This window comes from Mixophyes fleayi, chromosome 5, assembly GCF_038048845.1.
Source record: "Mixophyes fleayi isolate aMixFle1 chromosome 5, aMixFle1.hap1, whole genome shotgun sequence".
In the NCBI taxonomy this organism is placed as follows: Eukaryota; Metazoa; Chordata; class Amphibia; order Anura; family Limnodynastidae; genus Mixophyes; species Mixophyes fleayi.
In genome coordinates, this window is record NC_134406.1 from 120,924,954 (window position 1) to 120,944,799 (window position 19,846).

At 40.3% G+C, this 19,846-nt stretch overlaps 1 protein-coding gene across 24 annotated transcripts in view; it reads right to left on the reverse strand.

Annotated features, from left to right (window-relative positions):
* The window catches only part of LOC142158631 (poly(rC)-binding protein 3-like), a 1,531,228-nt gene that overhangs the window by 120,352 nt on the left and 1,391,030 nt on the right, over positions 1 to 19,846 (reverse strand). For 23 of the 24 annotated variants that reach the window (XR_012692823.1, XR_012692822.1, XM_075212788.1 and 20 more), the window contains one exon: positions 16,373 to 16,489. The exons of the other annotated variant lie outside the window; for it this stretch is intronic. Coding sequence is in view for 21 of the 23 variants with exons in the window: in XM_075212788.1 (XP_075068889.1) it covers positions 16,373 to 16,489 (117 nt within the window). In the remaining 2 variants the exon portion in view is untranslated. The remainder of the gene's footprint in view (positions 1 to 16,372; positions 16,490 to 19,846) is intronic. 24 annotated transcript variants of the gene reach the window in all.

Consider the following 19,846-nt stretch of genomic DNA (forward strand, 5'->3'; position numbering starts at 1 on the left):
TCCATAGTGTGCAAAGTCACAATCTTTTCAGCTGATGGTTATGACAGATGAAGAGCACAGATCTGAAGGTAAATGGTGTAAAACGTGTTTAGTGTGTACACATGAAACGGCATGCTGATCGGGACTTTTATTTTCAGTCATTGGTAAAGTCCTTAACTATATCATATCGGGAGAAATTTTCTGTAGTATGTACCCAGCCTTAGTCACGCTGCTGCCTGAAGACACAATGACTAAAAGTACTAAACAAGCACAATCTGATTCATGATGTCATATGTAAATGTGTATTTGCACAAAAGTGTGGTTACCAAACTGTGGTTAGCTAAGTTACCTACAGGTCTTTAAAATACTTTCTCAATACAACACTGCTCTGTTATTTGAACATTTAGAGATAATTAAAAGAATGAAACATAAAAGAATGCTATAGGAGGAAAGTTTCCCCTATCTGCCTCACATGCATCATTGTGCTACAATTAAATGATATTAGTGCACGTGAAGTAACCTTTTTATTTTGCTATTTTTTATTATCAAAACCCATACAGTTTTATTTCCAGCAAACATTTTTCCTCTAAATGTTTCCAAAAACAAAAAACATCTAGACATAAGGAACGTACATATTTCAACTGCTGTTTTATAATGATAATGGATTTTAATGGTACAATTAGTCATTGAAGTGTGCCAATATACAACAGCATGCTATTCCAGCACTTCTCAGTCTAACTCTCCACTTGGTGATCAATTCTCAAAACCAAATTTGTCTCCAATGCGGAAGCCACAGTTGCTGAGCTATTTCTATAGCCTCCAGTGCCTTTTTGGGCTTCAGAAACATGTCTGCCACCTGTATAACTTCAGTTACTAAAGGCGACACACTGTAAAATAGATGTTAATTCACCTGATGTTCTGGCACAAATTTATTTAGGAACTTCTCCTTAGCAGGAAGAACATACCAAGTGTTGTTTATTATTCAAAACTCTCCTCATCATGTCTCTGGACACAGGCAAGTACTTTAATGATAGAGCAATATTATGTGACATGGGAGAAGTGGAGGACACATAGCCCTAATTTTAGATACTTTTTAACACTACATAGTAAAATGCAAAAACATATTAAGTGCTGTCACCTAAAATGTCTTTGTATTTTTTGATTGTTAAAAAGCATCAAATATGAGGGGAAAAATTAAACCTGTCAACTTCACTAAAGTTTTAGGAGCTAGACAGCCCCCTGGTCATTGAGTTACTTTTACCACATTGCCACTTCTAAATGACCACTGGTTAAGATCCAGTATTGAAATAAATATATGTGTACATGTATTATGTACTTATATAAATAGTATATTCACTTATACAATTATCTGAAGTTTTCCATAATATTCAGCAACGTATTATGTCTGTATGTATGGTTATTATGAACAGTTAATAGCTAATCCATTGCCATGTACAGGCGCGGGCTGGGAGAGGGAAGCCCGGGGGGCAGACAGGCGGCCGCATCCCCTGTCATGTGATTCGGCCGCATCCCCTGTCATGTGATGCGGCCGCCTGTGAGCTGACGCGATCGCATCTGATATCATCAGATGCGGCCGCGGGGGGAAATTATGTATTTTGCATCAGGGGGGCGGCCGGTCGGCCTACCCCCCGGCCCTAATAGCCGTCTGACCCAGCGGCCCGGGGGGGCGATGCCCCCCTGCCCCCCGGGCCAGCCCGCCCCTGGACATGTATGTAGTCAAGGAAGTTGTAGAGCACGATTCAGATGGTTGGCTTGGTATCTGTACAAAGAGTTCAGTATAAATTATCTTTTTTAAGTGTGGAAAAACTTCTACTCATTGATTTCTATATGGGCATTCTTGTCTAATCAATTTAACAGCTTGATTTTCAGGGCTCCATATTACGGGTTTAAAGTATTTCATTTGCACATTTTTAGGCGCCAGGAAATCTGTTCTCATGGACACAACACTCCCCCAAACAATATGTGACAAAACAAATTTGATAACACTATAATCATCCTGTTCCTTGTTTCTCACATAATGTGGATTATAGCAAGTACTTTTTATAGCCCTTGCTTTTGTTCCCCAGCTCAATAGACTACAACTGCAGTGTCTAATTACATGTGGAGAAGGGGACATTGTAACTCATTGTAAATAAGTATATTGTTTATTGAATATTGGTGATGTGGCAGTGAGGTTGTTATTCATTGTCCTTACAGTGAAGCCAGGGGGTTATGGGTAGGAATCGGGTTGCAAGATACTGGAGGGGGAAAACTAACTAGTGTCCATTGTTCTCACTAGACTAGTCCAGAGAGGCCATGTAGCAGGGGAGGTTCTGTGGAATGACAGCTCATCTTCACTCCACTCTCCAACCCCCCCTAGTCCAGCACTGACCAATATTTTACAAGGAGAGACCCAGGGAGTATGCCAGAGAGGGGAAAGCTCTGTGGAAATTAGACCGTAGATATAAGGAGTCATTCCAGGGCGGAGGGGGTGTCAATTCATGGAAGGTGCAGTGTAGCTGGTTTGGACTACAATGGACTACAGCTGCAATGGACTACAGTTGCAGCTAAGAGAAGAACTCCATTGATATTTGTTATGACATCCAGGTGACTGTAGCTCCTTAGGCTAGGGGGGTAAGAGACAGATGATGTGATAAACCTGCCTGGCATTTATTTACTGTGTGTACATAATAATCTAGTAATTGTTTTTATTACAATAAATGTATTGCTTTACTTTCTAACTGCATTTGCCTGAGTGACTATACGAATCCTAAAAGGTACTGGGTAGACTTCTCTGCATAGGATGGCACCCATGGGTGGCCAGCCAGAGTGAAGTGGGAAAAATTGGGCCAGAAAACCTGGTATCTTCACATTTTGGGTCGCAAGCAGTGGGGTCACTCAGTATCGTGATACATTCCAGGGCTCTGCAAAGCAGTTAGCACTAGAAACCATCATCATCATCATCATTTATTTATATAGCGCCACTAATTCCGCAGCGCTGTACAGAGAACTCATTCACATCAGTCCCTGCCCCATTGGAGCTTACAGTCTAAATTCCCTAATATATACACACACTCACACAAAGACAGACAGAGAGGGAGACAGACAGAGACTAGGGTCAATTTTTTTGATTGCAGCCAATTAACCTACCAGTATGTTTTTGGAGTGTGGGAGGAAACCGGAGCACCCGGAGGAAACCCACGCAAACACAGGGAGAACATACAAACTCCACACAGATAAGGCCATGGTCGGGAATCGAACTCATGACCCCAGTGCTGTGAGGCAGATGTGCTAACCACTAGGCCACTGTGCTGCCCAGTTACCACATTATCCTAAACTTATGCCTAAAGGCTTTAAGGTAGAAAGTGTCATGAAAAGCATTGTGGGCTTTAGGCGAGGGAAGATGCCGCTTAAGTGCCAATTTGATAAGGGGGGGGCGCACCCCACCAGTGGAGAGAGGAAGATGAAACCATGTCTCAAAGAGGAGAAATCACAGTGATGTGATCCCTGGAAGTAAAATGGGTGTGAGCTCTGGGCAGAAGAGAGAAGATCACAGCCCAGTGTTGAAAAAGTTCTCAATGGAAGGGATGAAGCAGTCCAGTCCAGAAAGTTTTACTGGGATGAAGGACTGTGGCAGTGTCTGCAGGATGGGGATATGGATGTGTTGCACCACCCCATCATAATGCAGCATATTTTCTATTATTTGGATGAGGAGTGCCTAAAGATTATTATGTGTAAAGGAGCCAATCTACTGGAGAATCTGTTGAATGTGTTCCTAATGTTGAAAGAGGATTCAAATGCCTGAATTTTCAGATTTTCAAAAATGCCCAATTTTCCAGATTGTGATGATTTTACAAATGAAGGGCCTGATTCATTAAGGATCCTATCTGAATGAACTTCTTATTTCTGTCTCCTAGACAAAACCATGTTACAATGCAAGGGGTGCAAATTAGCATTCTGTTTTGGACATAAGTGAAATACTGGATGTTTTTTCACGTAGCACACAAATACTTGATAGCTTATTTGTACACTGAAATTTAAAGTTGATATTTGTGTGTTACATGAAAAAACAGTCTCTGCCGACAGAAAAAAGCATTCGTCCCAGGCACTGATGGCGAGTGTGGGGACGGCGCCTGACACATTAGAGACAATGAGCCTGAGTCATTAAGGGACATATGCCCTCTTTTTGTGCGTATCATATGCAAAAGTCTTGTGCGCATGTCTAGAAAACGAGTGACCATTCAGGCACAAAAGCAGAACCTTAACGTTTGTGAACGCAATCGCCACTTACGACGGCCTGCAATTCTGGGGCGTGAAAAGGGCAGTGATGGGGCGTGGTGCTGTAGTCAATTCACAATGAAGACGTTCCCGTGTAGGGTCATCAAAGTCAGATTTCAGTCCCTTGTGCAGATCAAAAGGCAGTTTTCCACCATAGCCGTTTTTTCCCGCACATCATAGGGGCAGTAGATGGTACTCATTGAGCCTTGGTTCCCTCGGTGGGAATGCTGCAATTTATTTGAATCACAAACATTTCCACTCAATAAACGTCCAGGCTATATGTGACGCGTTTCTCCAGATTTGTGACCTGGTAGCTATGTGGTCAGGAAGTACACATGACTCCTTTGCCTTCCAGCAATCAGGGATGTGGCAAAGGTTGCAACAGAGGCAAGGGGTTTCCTGTCCCCCTGACCCCCCCCCAAAAAAAAAACACGAGAGAGAGCTGCGCCCGCGCATGCGCAGCAGCTCCGTTTTGGCAGCACTGTCCTATTGCCCTATAGAGCAGCCGCGGCGCTGTCAAAGAAGCGTCCGCGACGGTGCTGTTACCTTTTTTGGACCTCATTCACCTTGCGTCTTATTGGAGCCACGGCATTGACCTCATTTATTATTTCTTCCCATATTCTGGATTTGGATCCAGCCGAGAACTGACGCGGAGTAGAGTGTAGCTTATCAACAGCCAATTCCACCAAAATGTGGATTTCGGCATTAGTGAAATCTGGCTGGCGTTGTTTTTAGCCGCAACAGTGGATGATCATGAAGACTGACTTGCCTCTTGTTCAGACATCTCTACAAATTCTAATAAAATAAGTTTAGTCCATCACTATCCAAAAAGGCGCACACCTAGGGCCATTTCACTTACCTCAAAATGGAGGGTGGTCTTTTGTGTCAAATGTCCTGCAATAGGCAATGGAAAGCTGAAGAACAGAAAGGAAAGGAAAATTATTCCTTCTCCTTATATGCTATGTAAGCCTGCACACCTAGGGCCATTTTACTTACCTCAAAACCACAGGTCAAATACTATTCCTAACAGAAAGAACTTGTCAGCCATGCATAAATTGTCTGCGCAGACTATCGAATGCAGTGTGAGTTTTATAGTGGATACCAGTGCATTTTCTTCCGTAGGCGCCAGCACGCTAGGCCCACCCATTTGCAGGAAAGTTCATTTAATTGACAGGTGAGTCAGCCATCTTACTAATTGTTCCACGCATGATGTGCAGACGCACCGATGTGCACTGAGAATCAATAGCTAGGCAGGATGTTAAAGTGCCTCAGTTTTCAGACAACATGCGAGCAGCTACTTTCTCATGTACAGAACTGCGGTCCTTACAGCAACACTTGACCATTGCTTTGAACCCGCTGGTTGCTATGTAAGTAAAGAGGAAAAACTGAGCGCATACCAAGCCATCCGCAGACATCTGCACATGCAATTGGGCTTGCGTAAGTACGCCCAAAACAAAGTATAATATGCAAATGGCTCACCACACAGAAAACATGAAGACATATTTGCAGAGGCGTCTTTTGTGTCCATTACCTTCTGATTATCATATCATACATCAAGTATTATATACTATTATATACTTTCTTGTGCTTATTATGCTTTATTTAATGCATTTCATTTGTGAAAATATTTGTGGTCTCATGGACAGTATTTGTCATTGATTCAAACGATAACCATTTCATTTATGGAACATGATTGGTATTTCCCATTGAAAGTTACCATTATCTGCATGTTTCTGTATGTTGGAGAAAATAAAAATGTAAAACAAATATAACACACAAGTTAACCCGTGCATGATACTCATGCATTCTAGTCAACTCAAGCTACTTAATGTGTTAAAAAGGTTCCTTGTCATGCAAAGCCAGGCCTCTTCAGGGGAAGAGCATTACTTCCCGACGCAAGCGCCCTTTTTTAACGTGGTTTTGTCCACATGTCACCACCTCATCATTTTTCTCCATCACCTCATCCTTCATCTTTATCGCCACATCTATCCAGATGTCTATCCAGACACAGGGATCTCTCTCAGCGGTCCTTAGTATCACACTCCTCTCGCTCTGTCACCCCCGGCAACCACCAACCACTTCCCACTGTAACCCCCGGCAACCACCAACCACTCCTAACTGTCACTTCTCCTTCAAGAAATATATATATATTTTTAAAATCTTTATAAACACTTTTAACATTTAACAAATTAAATTAACAAATTAAAAACAACTTAGTATACCAAATTTCAGCCCTTTCTGAGTTTTTTTTCCACACACACTAAGAATTTAGTAGGTCAGTGTATAACTCCGCCCAGCAGGTGGTGCTGCAGCAATTTTCAGCCCTTTCTGAGTTTTTTTTCCCACACACACTAAGAATTTAGTAGGTCAGTGTATAACTTCGCCCAGCAGGTGGCGCTGCAGCTTGTTTTTTTTTCCCCACACACAGACACACGCCACTAGGCTTTTATATAGTAGATCCTGCTTTCCAACAGGATGCCAACGCAGCTACCACCACCACTGCCGCAACGAAGAAGGGCCACATGAGGAGGAGGTGGTCCAACAGGGGGCGGCAGTGATGGTCCAGGAGGAGACGGCAGTGCCTAGTGGAGAGGTTGACCTGCCCCAGCAGGTGGAGGCAGCGGTGGACCATCTTTCCATCTCCCCAGTCCTGTTCCAGAGCCAGCCTGAACCAGTCTGAACTAAGTCACAGGTGCTGGTGGAAGAAAGTAAGTACTGGGTAATTGTCATATAGTGGAGTTTTGACAATTTTTTAACAAACCAGATAGACGTTGATATGAGAAACATTTTTCCCTGCCCATTCACTGTAGAGGCCATCCTAAGTTCCCCAAATGGGGAAACTACTCCCCCCCCACTTCTTGTTTTGTGTGCAGCTGGATGTCTGGAAAATTGCAGCCTAGAGGGTGAGACTCTGCTTGCCAACACTTGCAAGGAAAAAATAAAAAATATAGGCAAACACACACAATTATACTATATACTTCTTATTACTACTGCGTTCAGCATAATAAAAAGCTTTGGGGCAGTTTTTTTTACAACATGCCATTTCTGCACTATACCGAGCATGAAAAATACATACCCATATGTACAGGAACCTAGACCTAGCATTTCACCACATGAATGTATTAATAGTGCATTAACTAAATGTTTGCATTCCGTTTTTTGCAGCTGACGAGGAGTTGATGGGTCCAACCAGACCACAGAGTCAGAGTTAGAAGAAAAAAATAACCAAAAATATAAAAAAAATAAAAAAAAAATATCTTGCAAAACTATTAAATAAGTTTTATTAAATTTTTCAATGTTCCTAAAATTGTTCGTATTGTTGTGGTTTGTAGATTAAAACTATTTTTTTTTTTAGAAAAGCAGGTGTGTGTGTGTGATTTGATTTACAAATTATTATTATTATTATTATTATCATCATTATTAATTTAAGTAAAGCAGTGGGTTAAAAGGCAATGGAGGAAGTGACCAAGCATGGTATAATAGGGTCACACTTCGCATTAATGCCAGGCTTAGTGGCAAAGTTTGCTAATTGTAGAAACAACAGCCACCTATTCATGGGTGCCAGAGCAATAGGCATGCTGACACTTTGGGATTCAGAGGTAAACAAAGTAGCATAACAAGGAGGAACACATATTTTTAATGTTCATTGCAACCACCACTATATAACAAACAAGGGTAGTCAGTAAAACATGAATCAACGCTTGAGAGATACACGATGATGTTCCTATGGCATTCAAAAGTGTAGTGTTCGCTTCTGCAAGTACAGCAGAACATCATAGTATATGCTGGCGTGCACATGTGTGAGCACATACGGTAGGAACAGTTGCATCCAAAGTCATTAAGTTGCATATGTGACAATACGCGTCTCGTTGACTTCGGCCGCTCACAGCGGCCAGGTTCGTGCATCATTTCACTTACGTGCACTGCGCTCAGTATGCGTCCCTTAATGACTCAGGCCCAATGAGTATGGAGGAGCTGATAGTAGTGGAATGCCAAATCCAGGTTGTACCGTACCTGTACTGCACACACAGGGATATCCTTAAATGTCTTTTAAAAGAGCAGGAGAATCCTATCAATGTCTTTAGTGTCTATAGTAAGTGGATGCTCATTTTAGGTCCCTACATACCTCTCTTGGAACAAATACAATGTCTGCAACAGAGTTTTGAAGAAGCAGAGGACGAGGTATGGCGACAAGGACTTACTGACACTGAAATGTGGCAGGACCAGTTTTATCAAATGAATACTGAAAGATGTCAATTATGATATCTTTTGTCACATTCTAAAAAAAGGGCTGCTCAGTCTGTTAATCAGTGGGAGGCCCATCCCAGTGGATTAAACACAGCTGCCCAAGATACTATCTTGGGGGAGGCTGGAGAAGAACTGCTTGGTGAGGATGTTGTACCTCTGACTACTCAGAAAGGATTAGGAGAAATCCTTCCATTTGGTGACTTGGATGGAAAAAAGCTACCAAGTAAGTACAATGTAGTATCATCTTCTGATAATTTGCCAGTGTTATTGGCACCTGAGACTGTGTCTGAGTTAGAACAGAATTACAGAAAAGGCCAGTTATCCACCCCTGTTGCTTCTGAAAATGTTTTATCTAATGAAGGAACATAGTATATTACATGTGTGCTCTACAGTGCAAATGATGTAGAGTTATACCCAATTGTAACAGAAAAGAGAAACATAAACTTGCTCAACATATGATCTCAGCAGATATCATGAATACAGATTGTTTGACAGAATTAATGGGAGAGGATAAAGAAATTGTCATGTCAGGGGCCACTACCATGGGGCCCTGGGAAAACTACTGCTACACCTTTCCCTATGCAGAGTTGGCAGATGAAGAGATGTTGACTGAGTGGGTGTCTGAGAGGACACCAGCACAACAAGATTTCCCAGCACCACAAGCTTTGAAGCATTGCACTCCAGCTCCAAATCTGGAAACCCATAATTCCATACCAGAGGCCTGCACTGGACCATCCACGCTGGATTGCTGCCAGGAGGACAAGGCTATCTCCAATGAGGATTCACACTACTCCAATGCCCCAGTGTCAAGGGAAGTAGTGCAACAGTTGGATGTGGTAGCGAGGGAGGGGAGATGCACTCCAACATACATACAGGAGCACCCACAAGTGGTTTGGGAGGGGACAGAGGATTCCCCAGCAGCAAAGGATTAATGGAGCAACCAAGTTTGCCTGCCACTGGGCAGTTGTCCCTTGAGTGTTTAGGGGAGGGGGGATTGGATCTTTGAGAGCAAGAACCAGACAAGAACCCCAAAGCATGGTCTTCAGAAACGGAGGACATGTCAAGGGACTATGTGCAGTTGGGCATTTAAGTGTGGACAAGGCACCCAAGGGATCTTAGACTACAACTCTCCTACCATGGATGTGTGCACAGGAGTGGCCCAGTTTTATTGTCTCATCTTATGACATGACAGCATAAAGCCCTTCTCCAGCTGGGTGGGATGATATGCCCACACCCATGGGACCCCGATGGGAGATTGAGGAACTGTGCACTGCTGTCTACCTTACCATCAGACCCAGGTGAAACCACAGCAGGCCAGAGACTTTGGACTTGGGGGAGAAAGGTTTACTTGGGGCAAGGGAGCCACTGAGGAACAAGGGCTAAAAAAGGCGGAGGAGGAATATGTGGCAAAACCAGATGGTAACCATCCTCGTTTCTCACATAATCTGGATTATAGCAAGTACTTTTTATAGCCCTTGCTTTTGTTCCCCAGCATCTAATTACATGTGGAGAAGGGGACATTGTAGCTCATTGTAAATATGTATATTATTTATTGTATATTGATGATTTGGCAGTGAGGTTGGTATTCATTGTCCTTAAAGTGAAGCCAGGGGGTTATGGGCAGGGATCAGGTTTCAAGATACCGGAGGGGGAAAACTAATCAGTGTTCTCACTAGACTAGTCTAGACAGGCCATCTAGCAGGGGAGGTTCTTTGGAAGGACAGCTCATCTTCACTCCACTCTCCAACCTCTCCTAGTCCGGCACTGATCAATGTTTAACAAGGAGAGGCCCAGGGGGCTTGCCAGAGAGGGGAAAGCTCTGTGAATATTAGACAGTAGATATAAGGAGCCACTCCGGGGGGGGGGGGGGGAGGGTCATTCTGAGATTGGATTCATGGAAGGTGCAGTGTAGCTGGTTTGGGGTTTTCTCTACCGATGGACTACAGCTGCAGCTAAGAGAAGAACTCCATGAATCTTTACGTCAGGACATCCAGGTGACTGTAGCTCGTTAGGCTAGGGGGGTAAGGGACAGATGATGTGGTTAGCCTACCTGGCATTTATTTACTGTGTGTACATAATAATCTAGTGATTATTTTTATTACAATAAATGTATTGCTTTACTTTCCTAACTGCATTAGGCCTGAGTGACTGTATGGATCCTAGAAGGTACTGGGTAGAATTCCCTAGCATGGGAAGGCACCCATGGGTGGCCAGCCAGAGTGAAAAGGGTAGAATTGGGCCAGAAAACCCGGTATCTTCACACATTACATACAACCATACATCACCACACAGACGTATATCTATACATCTTCCAAAAACAGCTTGACCAAATCACAACACACATTCAACATGACAATGAGGTGGTATAGTCTGTGCAATGTGGCTTGCAATGACAGCTAGCAGTGACTAGGTGATTTTTGCTAGTTTAGACAATTAAGAACGCAAGCATTTTGCTATATCATTGATAGAAAATATGCTATCCAAACAGACTTATTAATGCTAATACTGAAATCAATTGGCTGTTTATGAATCCTGTCAACAAAATATTATGAGTTTTATTTATTTTTAAAAAACCAGCACAAACTTACTAAATCACTATGTGTTCGGAGGATATATATATAAAATATGTTTGTTAGTCTGCACAGATTGCTCTGATGTCTGGAATTCCTGTCTGTGAAGTTTATGTAACCAGAGCTTTGCAGGTTCAAATTCCTACTTAAATAATTTGACATAGCTTGCATTGTGGATCAACAACCAGTCATACTTTTCGCTTGTAATTCTTTGAAGAGTTGGAGTGTGGAATGATCATTAATTTTGCTACAAGGATAACCAAAAGCAATCTTTCATGGCTTTACAGTAATGAACTAGTAGAACTAGTGGCAAAGTAATAACTACTTGTAGATACAAGTCACCTTGCAATTAATGAAAAAATAAATATGCAACATTTTACAGAAGGGAGAACATAAATAATATGTTGCTACAAAGAATACTAAGAAATATGTAGTTGTGTTTTCACTTGCTTTCTTAAATAAGGATGGGGCAGTAAATATTCATTTTTGTTGTAATTTAAATCATTGAGTGTCTGAATAACCGGATCTGTGTCCATCACATATCAGGTCAAAGCACAGTCAAATTGAGGTCATCTGCTGACTAGTTTTATGCAAATACTTTTTTATACTGATTTTGATTGGAGCATTCTCATGCATGGTGCTCCTTTGAAACCAGCAGTAGTTCTGACCTGCAATAAAGACATTGGTCTTCACTGAAATTAAACAGCATTAAGTTTAATAAGAAATATACAGATTAAGTTAATTTCCTAATCTGATCAAAATATTAACAAAATGATTACAATAAATATAAAAAAACTTTCAACCCTATGATGGACATAAACATTCTAGTGTATTTCATTCACCTGGATTTATGCTCCAGGCTTTCAAACATTCATATATTTGCATTGTATGCTTCAGTCTGCTTTGTGACCAGACTGTAAGGGATTTTCTTTTCTTCCTTGCCATTAATGTGCATTACAGGAAGCAGTTGCTTCTCACTAAAGTCTACAGAAAGGCAAAAGAAGGGATCAGACAGCTCGCAAATTGACCCATTATTCTTGTTCCAGCACTGTTACAGCTAAGAGTGATTTAAGTGAATGAAGCAGCCTTTTGCCATTAAACAGATCATTAGGTAAATTGTGTAGAGTTTTAAAACCAACAACTTAAAATGACCAAAATAAAACATGCTTTGATAATTTTATTAAAGGCACACAATAAATTTTAAAACATATTCCACAATACTGTACAAAAAAATACCAAATGCATTGGTAGCAAAAATACAGTGAAACTGACAAAAGAAAGGGTAAACTGGTGAACTGCGGATAGTGGAGTTATTGACATTGGCTGATTTCAGAACACAAGAAACTTATTTCATATAGATAACAGATCAACAGACTGACATACAAAAAAAGTAATATGTGTTGTAGCCGTTTAGTAGACTTTAGCTAACAAACAAAAGCAGGCCTACACCCCATTCCAGAAATCCATATCTAGTCAACAGCCTGAATTTTGGGAAAGGCAGGAAAAACAATGTAAATTGGAAGGCTGGTATAAGAACTACTCTTAAATTAAAGCAAGATTGTGCTGCCTTCCTCTGCATAAGCTGTAAATCCTTACCCCACAATTCAATTCAATTGTGTCATCCTTACTTACAAAGCCCTCAACAGCACCACTACTTCAAACATTCCAAACCTCATCTCAAAATATTCTCCCTCATGCCATTTTAGATGTGCCTCTGAGGACTTATACTTTGGCACTTCTCTTAAAACCAGCGCTCCTTGATGCCTACAAATCTTCTTCTCTGCCACTAACTGCCTATGGAATGCTTACAATGTATGTTCCTGTTTAATGTATGCTGTTTTCCCACTGTCCAGCATTGCAGAGCACTGTGTTGCCTTTCAAATCAACAACTGCAATAATAATAATAATAACAAAAATAAATTGCTATCAGCTTCTTACATAATCAGTTTGTAGTGCCTGCCTGACATCACTGCTACAGGAGAACACAATTCATCACTCCCCACTGAATCCTGTTACCCTCAATCTCAAGTATCTGTTTTTACATTATTTGGACACTACTTACTGATCTCTTAGAATGAATAAGTTCACTGCCCATTTAATGAACTACTTGCAAATATTGTCTCTCATTTTGTTTCTCAGTATGTCCAACCTATTTATCTGTATTACCAAGTACCTCCACCTGCGATACACTGACTGCTTTACATGTCTCTCCACACTGCCCCATGATCCTGAACTCCCTCTTAAGCTACCCCTCCTCCAGTGTTTCCCTTTTTAGCCATCCTTACTTCCCAATATCCCTACCTAATTCAACCCACCCTCCTGCCAGTTTGACTGTTTAGCCTCCTCTAACTACCTGCTTGGACCATTAATCTTAAGGTCCCTTTAGCTCCTATTTTATCTCATTACCCCCTCTCATGGTCAGGCTCCTCTACCCTATGTCTCATGTCTGTCTAGTCTCTGACTCTATTGTTTGTCCCTGTCATGTCTTATGCTGAATTGTTTCTGTATGTCATATAATTTGTTCTGTTAATTGCATTCATTATTCTGTTCTGTATCCATGTACATGTTATTATGTCTACTGTTTTCATGTATGTCATATTTGTACTACTATGTTAGTTGCTAGAGAATTAGTAGTAATAATAATGTCATGCAACAGATAATTACTGTCTGATATTTTCTCCTTAGCTATACTTTTTTAAAAAGTTATATGCACAATTTTATTGTAAATATTTATTTTTAATTTTATTATTATTCAATAAAATTGGCGAGAATCACAACCACTCTCACTTTTTACATCACATGCGTTTTAAAATTGCACATAAAAAAGGATGACCAATCATATTTAACCCTTTGCTGCTAAGGCATTATTTCACCACTATTTGGCACACTGACTTCAATATAACTAATTTTTCTGAGCAGCACATTTCCAAATCAAACCTTGCCTATTTCAGAAGACTTTGGTTTTCCAGAAAATATGTTGGTTTCTTTATGACCCAAGATTAGAATGCACAGTGCTTTCAGGATAGAGAGAACTCTTTGAAATGTGGGTGCCCCCTTGTATTTCACAAATTGGGGAGAGGACAGATATAAGGTTTCTAAAAGAGCTGTCCCTTCTATTTACATGAATTTCTAGTTTAAGTATTATTATTATTTATTTATATGGTGCCACAAGGTATTTGCAGCACCGTACAAAACACAGAAATACAATACAGACAGTATACCAGGGTACAACAGTACAGAGTAAAACAATGATTGATGAGGATGTTTGATGATTACAATTGATCCCCTCACCCTAATTAAAAGCAAGCCCCTCTTTTTTTAAGCAACATTGAAGAATGGAATTAAGGGATCTAGTTAAAAGCATTTTATATTTTCTTATTTTAAATAATATTTTTTAAAACCAATATAGGGGAACATTTGAAAGATTGCATTCTCCACTTTTAAATGAGCAAGCTCACATTGATTTTTGAGCCAGTGGGGTAAGATCTGACCTTTTTTTTTTAGAGTACCCATATTCTTATATTTACGTTAATGTTATTTATTGCTTGCTTGTCACAAACATTCAGCAGGCAATAATTAAATAAGAACACACTTATTTGAAAGAGGGGACTTTCTCCTTCTAAACAAAGGTGTCCCTAATTTTTTCTGAGCCAGGGATATGGAGATCGAGCCTTTGAAATGCCTACCCTTATACCTAACATTTGCCTTGTGGGTGTGTGTTCTAACTTGTTACTTCTAATAATAGCAGCACTAGAAAAAAACTCATAAATGACAGTGGGCAGTGATTAGTTGGTTTTCTTGTAACCTCTTAAATGTAAGACCCAGCAAAGGGACTTGCCATTCACAGTATTGAAGTGTATGTAGTTGGTGGCAGTGAAGCCATTTCAGGAGTGGGCTTTCCATGTCAGTAACTGAATAGATGAGGGTAAAAATAAACAACTAGTCCCTGTTTTGGGCGCACCTCTTACTTTCAAAATAAACAAGCATATGCTAGAGCTCCTCTAGAAATTGGTGGCATTTCTCTTTTAAACCCAGCACTGGCATTTAGACTAATATAAATCCAATTTTCACTCACATTTTCTGCCCACCAAAATCCTTAATTCTGTATATATTTGATAGAACACTGTTAATGTTGTAAGGGATTTTATTATCGACTGTATCACATACGTTACATAGTAAGCCTTTATTTGGCATATGTCAGAGTTTGTGCATTTTTGAGCTGAATAGTATGCACAAATAACTGGAGTGATTATACATAACTAAATCATACATGCCAACTATTCCTCGTTGGCTTCAGGGAGATCCCAGGGGAGGTGGGCGTGCGGGGGTGGGGCTTGATGAATTTCATCATTTTGGCACCACCCCCTAAACGATTGTCACAATTTTGGTCAATTACAGCAGGGGGCGTGGCTAAAATGATGCGATATTTGCGTCATTAAGCCCCGTCCCCGCTACTTATCTATTGCAGGGCCGAGAACCGGGAGGTTGCCCTGCTTTCCTGGGAGGTCTCCCATAAATGCGGGAGTCTCTATGCGTTAAAGAAAAGCAGCTAATGAATCTCTAGAGACTGAAGTGTCTTTTACATTTCTGTCTCCATTACTGAAGTCATGTTGTCTTACCTATCAGTCTTTGGTTAAATCTTGCTCTCCATGAAAATGGCCACCTCCATAAGCATCAATACATGGACATAGGACACAATTTCTGAACTATGTCATCATGCCACAGATGGCAAAGCCAACCACGTCTTGTACTGGCTAAGCATCAGGGAGAATACCAGACTCTTCAGGGAGAGAGGGAGATCACCCCTATTTCAGGGAGTCTCCCTGACATTCAGGGAGAGTTGGTAAGTGTGAACTAAATCTGTCCAACATGCTCTTTCTTTCATTTCTCTGCAGCAGATTACAATGTTAGGAGGCATGAACTTCTCTAAATATACCAGCAGACAGTGACTGACTTGCTTTGCAGAAAAAGACAGTTTGCAGAAATAGACAGTGTGGATTGATTGATTGATTCAGACAAGGGTGGACTAATGACAGCAATCCAACTTTTTGACCTATATAACCTATATGAGACCCTTTTAGGACACTCTCCTAAATATTTGGGAGGAGTTTTAGCCATCTATAGTGGAGTTGGAATATATTTGTTTACTTTTTAACAGAGTTGCAGTGAAATCAGATTAACACTGAACAATGTAGGTCACCTTCATGGTTCATGTCTGAAACTTTCACTTTTGGGGTTTGGTGGTCCTTTAACACTTTGATGATTTTCATATGACCTTAAATAAGTGGTTTACTCACCTCTTCAAATTTTAGTGCAATCATTGAAAATGCTTTAAAAATGGCATCTGTTGGTCCTGTTATTGTTACAATGCGCTCTGGGCAAGAACCTTCTGATATGTTGATTCGTGCCCCACTCTGTACAAAACAAAACAAAACCCACCACTAGTTAAGTATAAAAAATGCAAATATGTATTTTAGCTAATAATGTAACAAGAGTCTTAGTTATTTTGAATGGAATTAAACATTTTATTAAATATATTCTATAAAAAAAATCACACATAAGGATCATAATGAAGGAATACTCAGAGGTTAGTACAATTAAAAGCTAAATGTAAGTTACAGAAAAAAGAAAATTGGCAAGGTATACAAAAACTCTGTGTTCCTAAAGTTTGTAAATAAATCATTCAAACCTGGAAATGATGCAAAATTGACAAAACATGTTATTACCCTCATGGAGCTTTTTAACTCATTAAGCTTTCTTAGGCTTTATAATTGAAACTAGAAGAGTTTTCCTTGCGACCACTATTTGTTTTTTCCCTTTGCATTTATTGCGGAACATTTGATATAACTATAACGGGCCTGATTCATCTTCTGATGTAAGTCCCTATGCGTGCCATATCTTGCATGAAATTGCTCAGCACCTGCTAAGAAACTGTCTTTCCTCATCAAACGCAGAAGGCACTTCCGACTGCCTACAACTTGAAGGGCGGAACGTGGACCGGAAGGGTCAGACGAACTTAGGCAATGTACAGTAAGGGGCGTGCCAAGGTCGAGTATACACACATTCATCTGATTCAAGCATGGGGCATCTCTTAGGTATGTGTTTTTTAGTCGTATCATTTGTACCAGCTACAGGAGAGGTGTTAAGTGCTAACTGATAGTGATGACTACACTTATCCATGCCAGAACATGTGTTTGCAATAGCAACTATAAAAATGCATTTTATGTACAGCGCATATTAAGAACATACTGATTTCTGTATCTCATGCAAAACAACAACAACAACAACTATTTTTAACATATATTTTGATTGTTGATTATAATATTAATAGTTACAAATTCATTTTCTAAAATATATTTTTTTGCCTGCATTCTGATGGGACATATATGCATGTGCGTATCTTGCAGTCTTTTCTGTCTGTCTGCATACGGAAAGAAATGTGTAGACATAGCGTACTAATACTGAAATGAAACATTTCTTGAGATCCGCGCATGGATAACAGACGGCAGGTATTGGCCTGAAGTAGCATAAACGCTGAGGTTGTTTATATTAAAAAAAAGGGCTTGGTAATTATTAGCCAATCAATTTTAGGGTTCAGGGCAGAGCTACGCTAGGGAAGGCTTATAAGTGGGGTAAGTGACAGTTAGATTTCTCTTGCCTTCTGGAAAGTTCCTGGTGAGTATAACCTAACTGAATTGGTGGGTAAATATTGGTGTATGGTGATCTTACTGTGCTCTTATTTCAATTTTTCCCTTTATTTTCTATAAAATTTCTTACTTTTGTCCTTTTGTTCTATATTTTCTCTTGTCATTTTTCTCTTTAACCAATACATTTTGCATTGCTCCTAGGTTTCTTTGTCCTTTTATTTAAATTTGTCCTCACTATTATTTGTTTATTTTCTTTCTCTGCTTGTTGTTTACTTTTGTTAATTTATTTTTTCCCATATCCTTTGCTAATATTTCTTTAGCCCATCTGTCATATTTTTAGCCCCACCCCCTCGCTATGTCTTTTGGTATGCTGCGCCTGAGGAGACCCCGGTCCCCCCCCCCTACACACCCCCTCATAGAGGCTGCCTGGGGTCCCCCATTTGGTGCATCACAGCAAGTCCCAGTGGCGAACTCGCCGCAGATTGCTCCCACTACTTCCCTCGCTTACTGGGATCTGGACATACGAGGGTAAACAGCATCCTTCAGCCTGCCGTTATGCTGCACACTTGTGCTTTAAAGTAGTTATGTGGAGGCGCTACGATGAATTTAAAAAAACAAAAACAAGATTGGTTTTCGTGTGAATGGCTAGGCTGTAAGCATGTGAGTGTGGATGAAAGCGATGCAACCTCGGGCTGGTATGCTTGATGGATGTGCCGTGGGGCAGTGAAAAATTTCTGGAAGACAGGGTTCATCTTAAGCTGCCTTGTTAGTGAGAATATTCAGGCTGGTTATCCTAAGAAATTAAATTGGACCCAGGGAATGCTGTTTATAGTTAAGGGGAATGTTTCAAAAAAAGTGATTTTGGGTAGGATGTGTGGCCCCTGTTCTGCACCTCCTTTACAAGCTTTCTGATATTAATCGCCTGTGGGAGTAGTACCCAGGCAAAGAGCTAGGAAATTTTTCAATTTATACAACATTTGTCTCATCCTCCTGGTATGTCTATGAATGATGCAATTGTGGATGGTGAGTGCAGAGTCGTGTACAATCCTTTGAGGAAGCCTTGATGCTTGTGTAGCAATGTTGCTTTAGCCCAATGCTGGTGAAGAGTTATTTTGAATATGCCTTAAGACTTCATCCATTGCACTCTTCTTCATTTACATATATGTGGCAGGTACAGAGCATCAATGTGTGGCCCATTATTTTGAAAATTGTTGTTTATTGGTTTGTGTGGATCCAAGGTGTGCCAGAAGGTATTTGTTTTCTGTTCTGTCTCTATTCATTGTTATGGGAGTGCCGGTTGCATTGGCTAAGACTGAAGGACCATTAGTTAAACTGTCATTCTTACATAGCAGAATTTGACACCCAGGCCGGTTGTTTGCAGGTTGCCTGAGGGCAAAGCAGTGGTGAGATTAGGGAAGATTTAGGTATGTGCCGTCTTTCCTATCCACATTTCAATGGGATTAACTTGTGGACACTTCTTCCTGCCACAAAATTGGGATTCAATTGTTCACAGATTCAGCGGGGTCTACTGACTTTTTGGGCTTATCTGGATGACGAATATTGCGCCACTCCTTTGCATCATTTTTTTGTGGCATCAGAAGGGGCTCACAAGTGTCAAAGATGTTTTATTTTGGATGAAGACAATTTATTAATATGAAAATATTTATATTGTTTTATCCTATTTTAGTATATCATTAATATTTTATGTGGTTTTATGATGTCATATGTTATATTATTTAATCCTTTCGTGTGAGCTGATGAGGGATATGAAAAGGATTGAAGGAGTTTATTAAACATCCAAACAGATGTTTCCAATCAAGAGATTTGTTGGAACAAAGACTTAAACAGAATTTCTTCAGAGTTTCCATTGCATCCAGGGAAGTCTGCATCAGGATACGCCTATATACTTTCTCAGCCAATTGTAATATGATATTTGTAAATTGTAGTACAACCTTCTTTTAAACAATGATATAATTTTATTCTTAAAGTTTCTTTTGCTGAAGGAATTATTTTATTACTTTAATAAATCGGAGGCAATAGCTGAGATTACTCAATATGATTCGATTTGGACAAAGGACATTTGGATTTCTAATTTTGAAATGCATGGTCGACGATTTTCTCTTT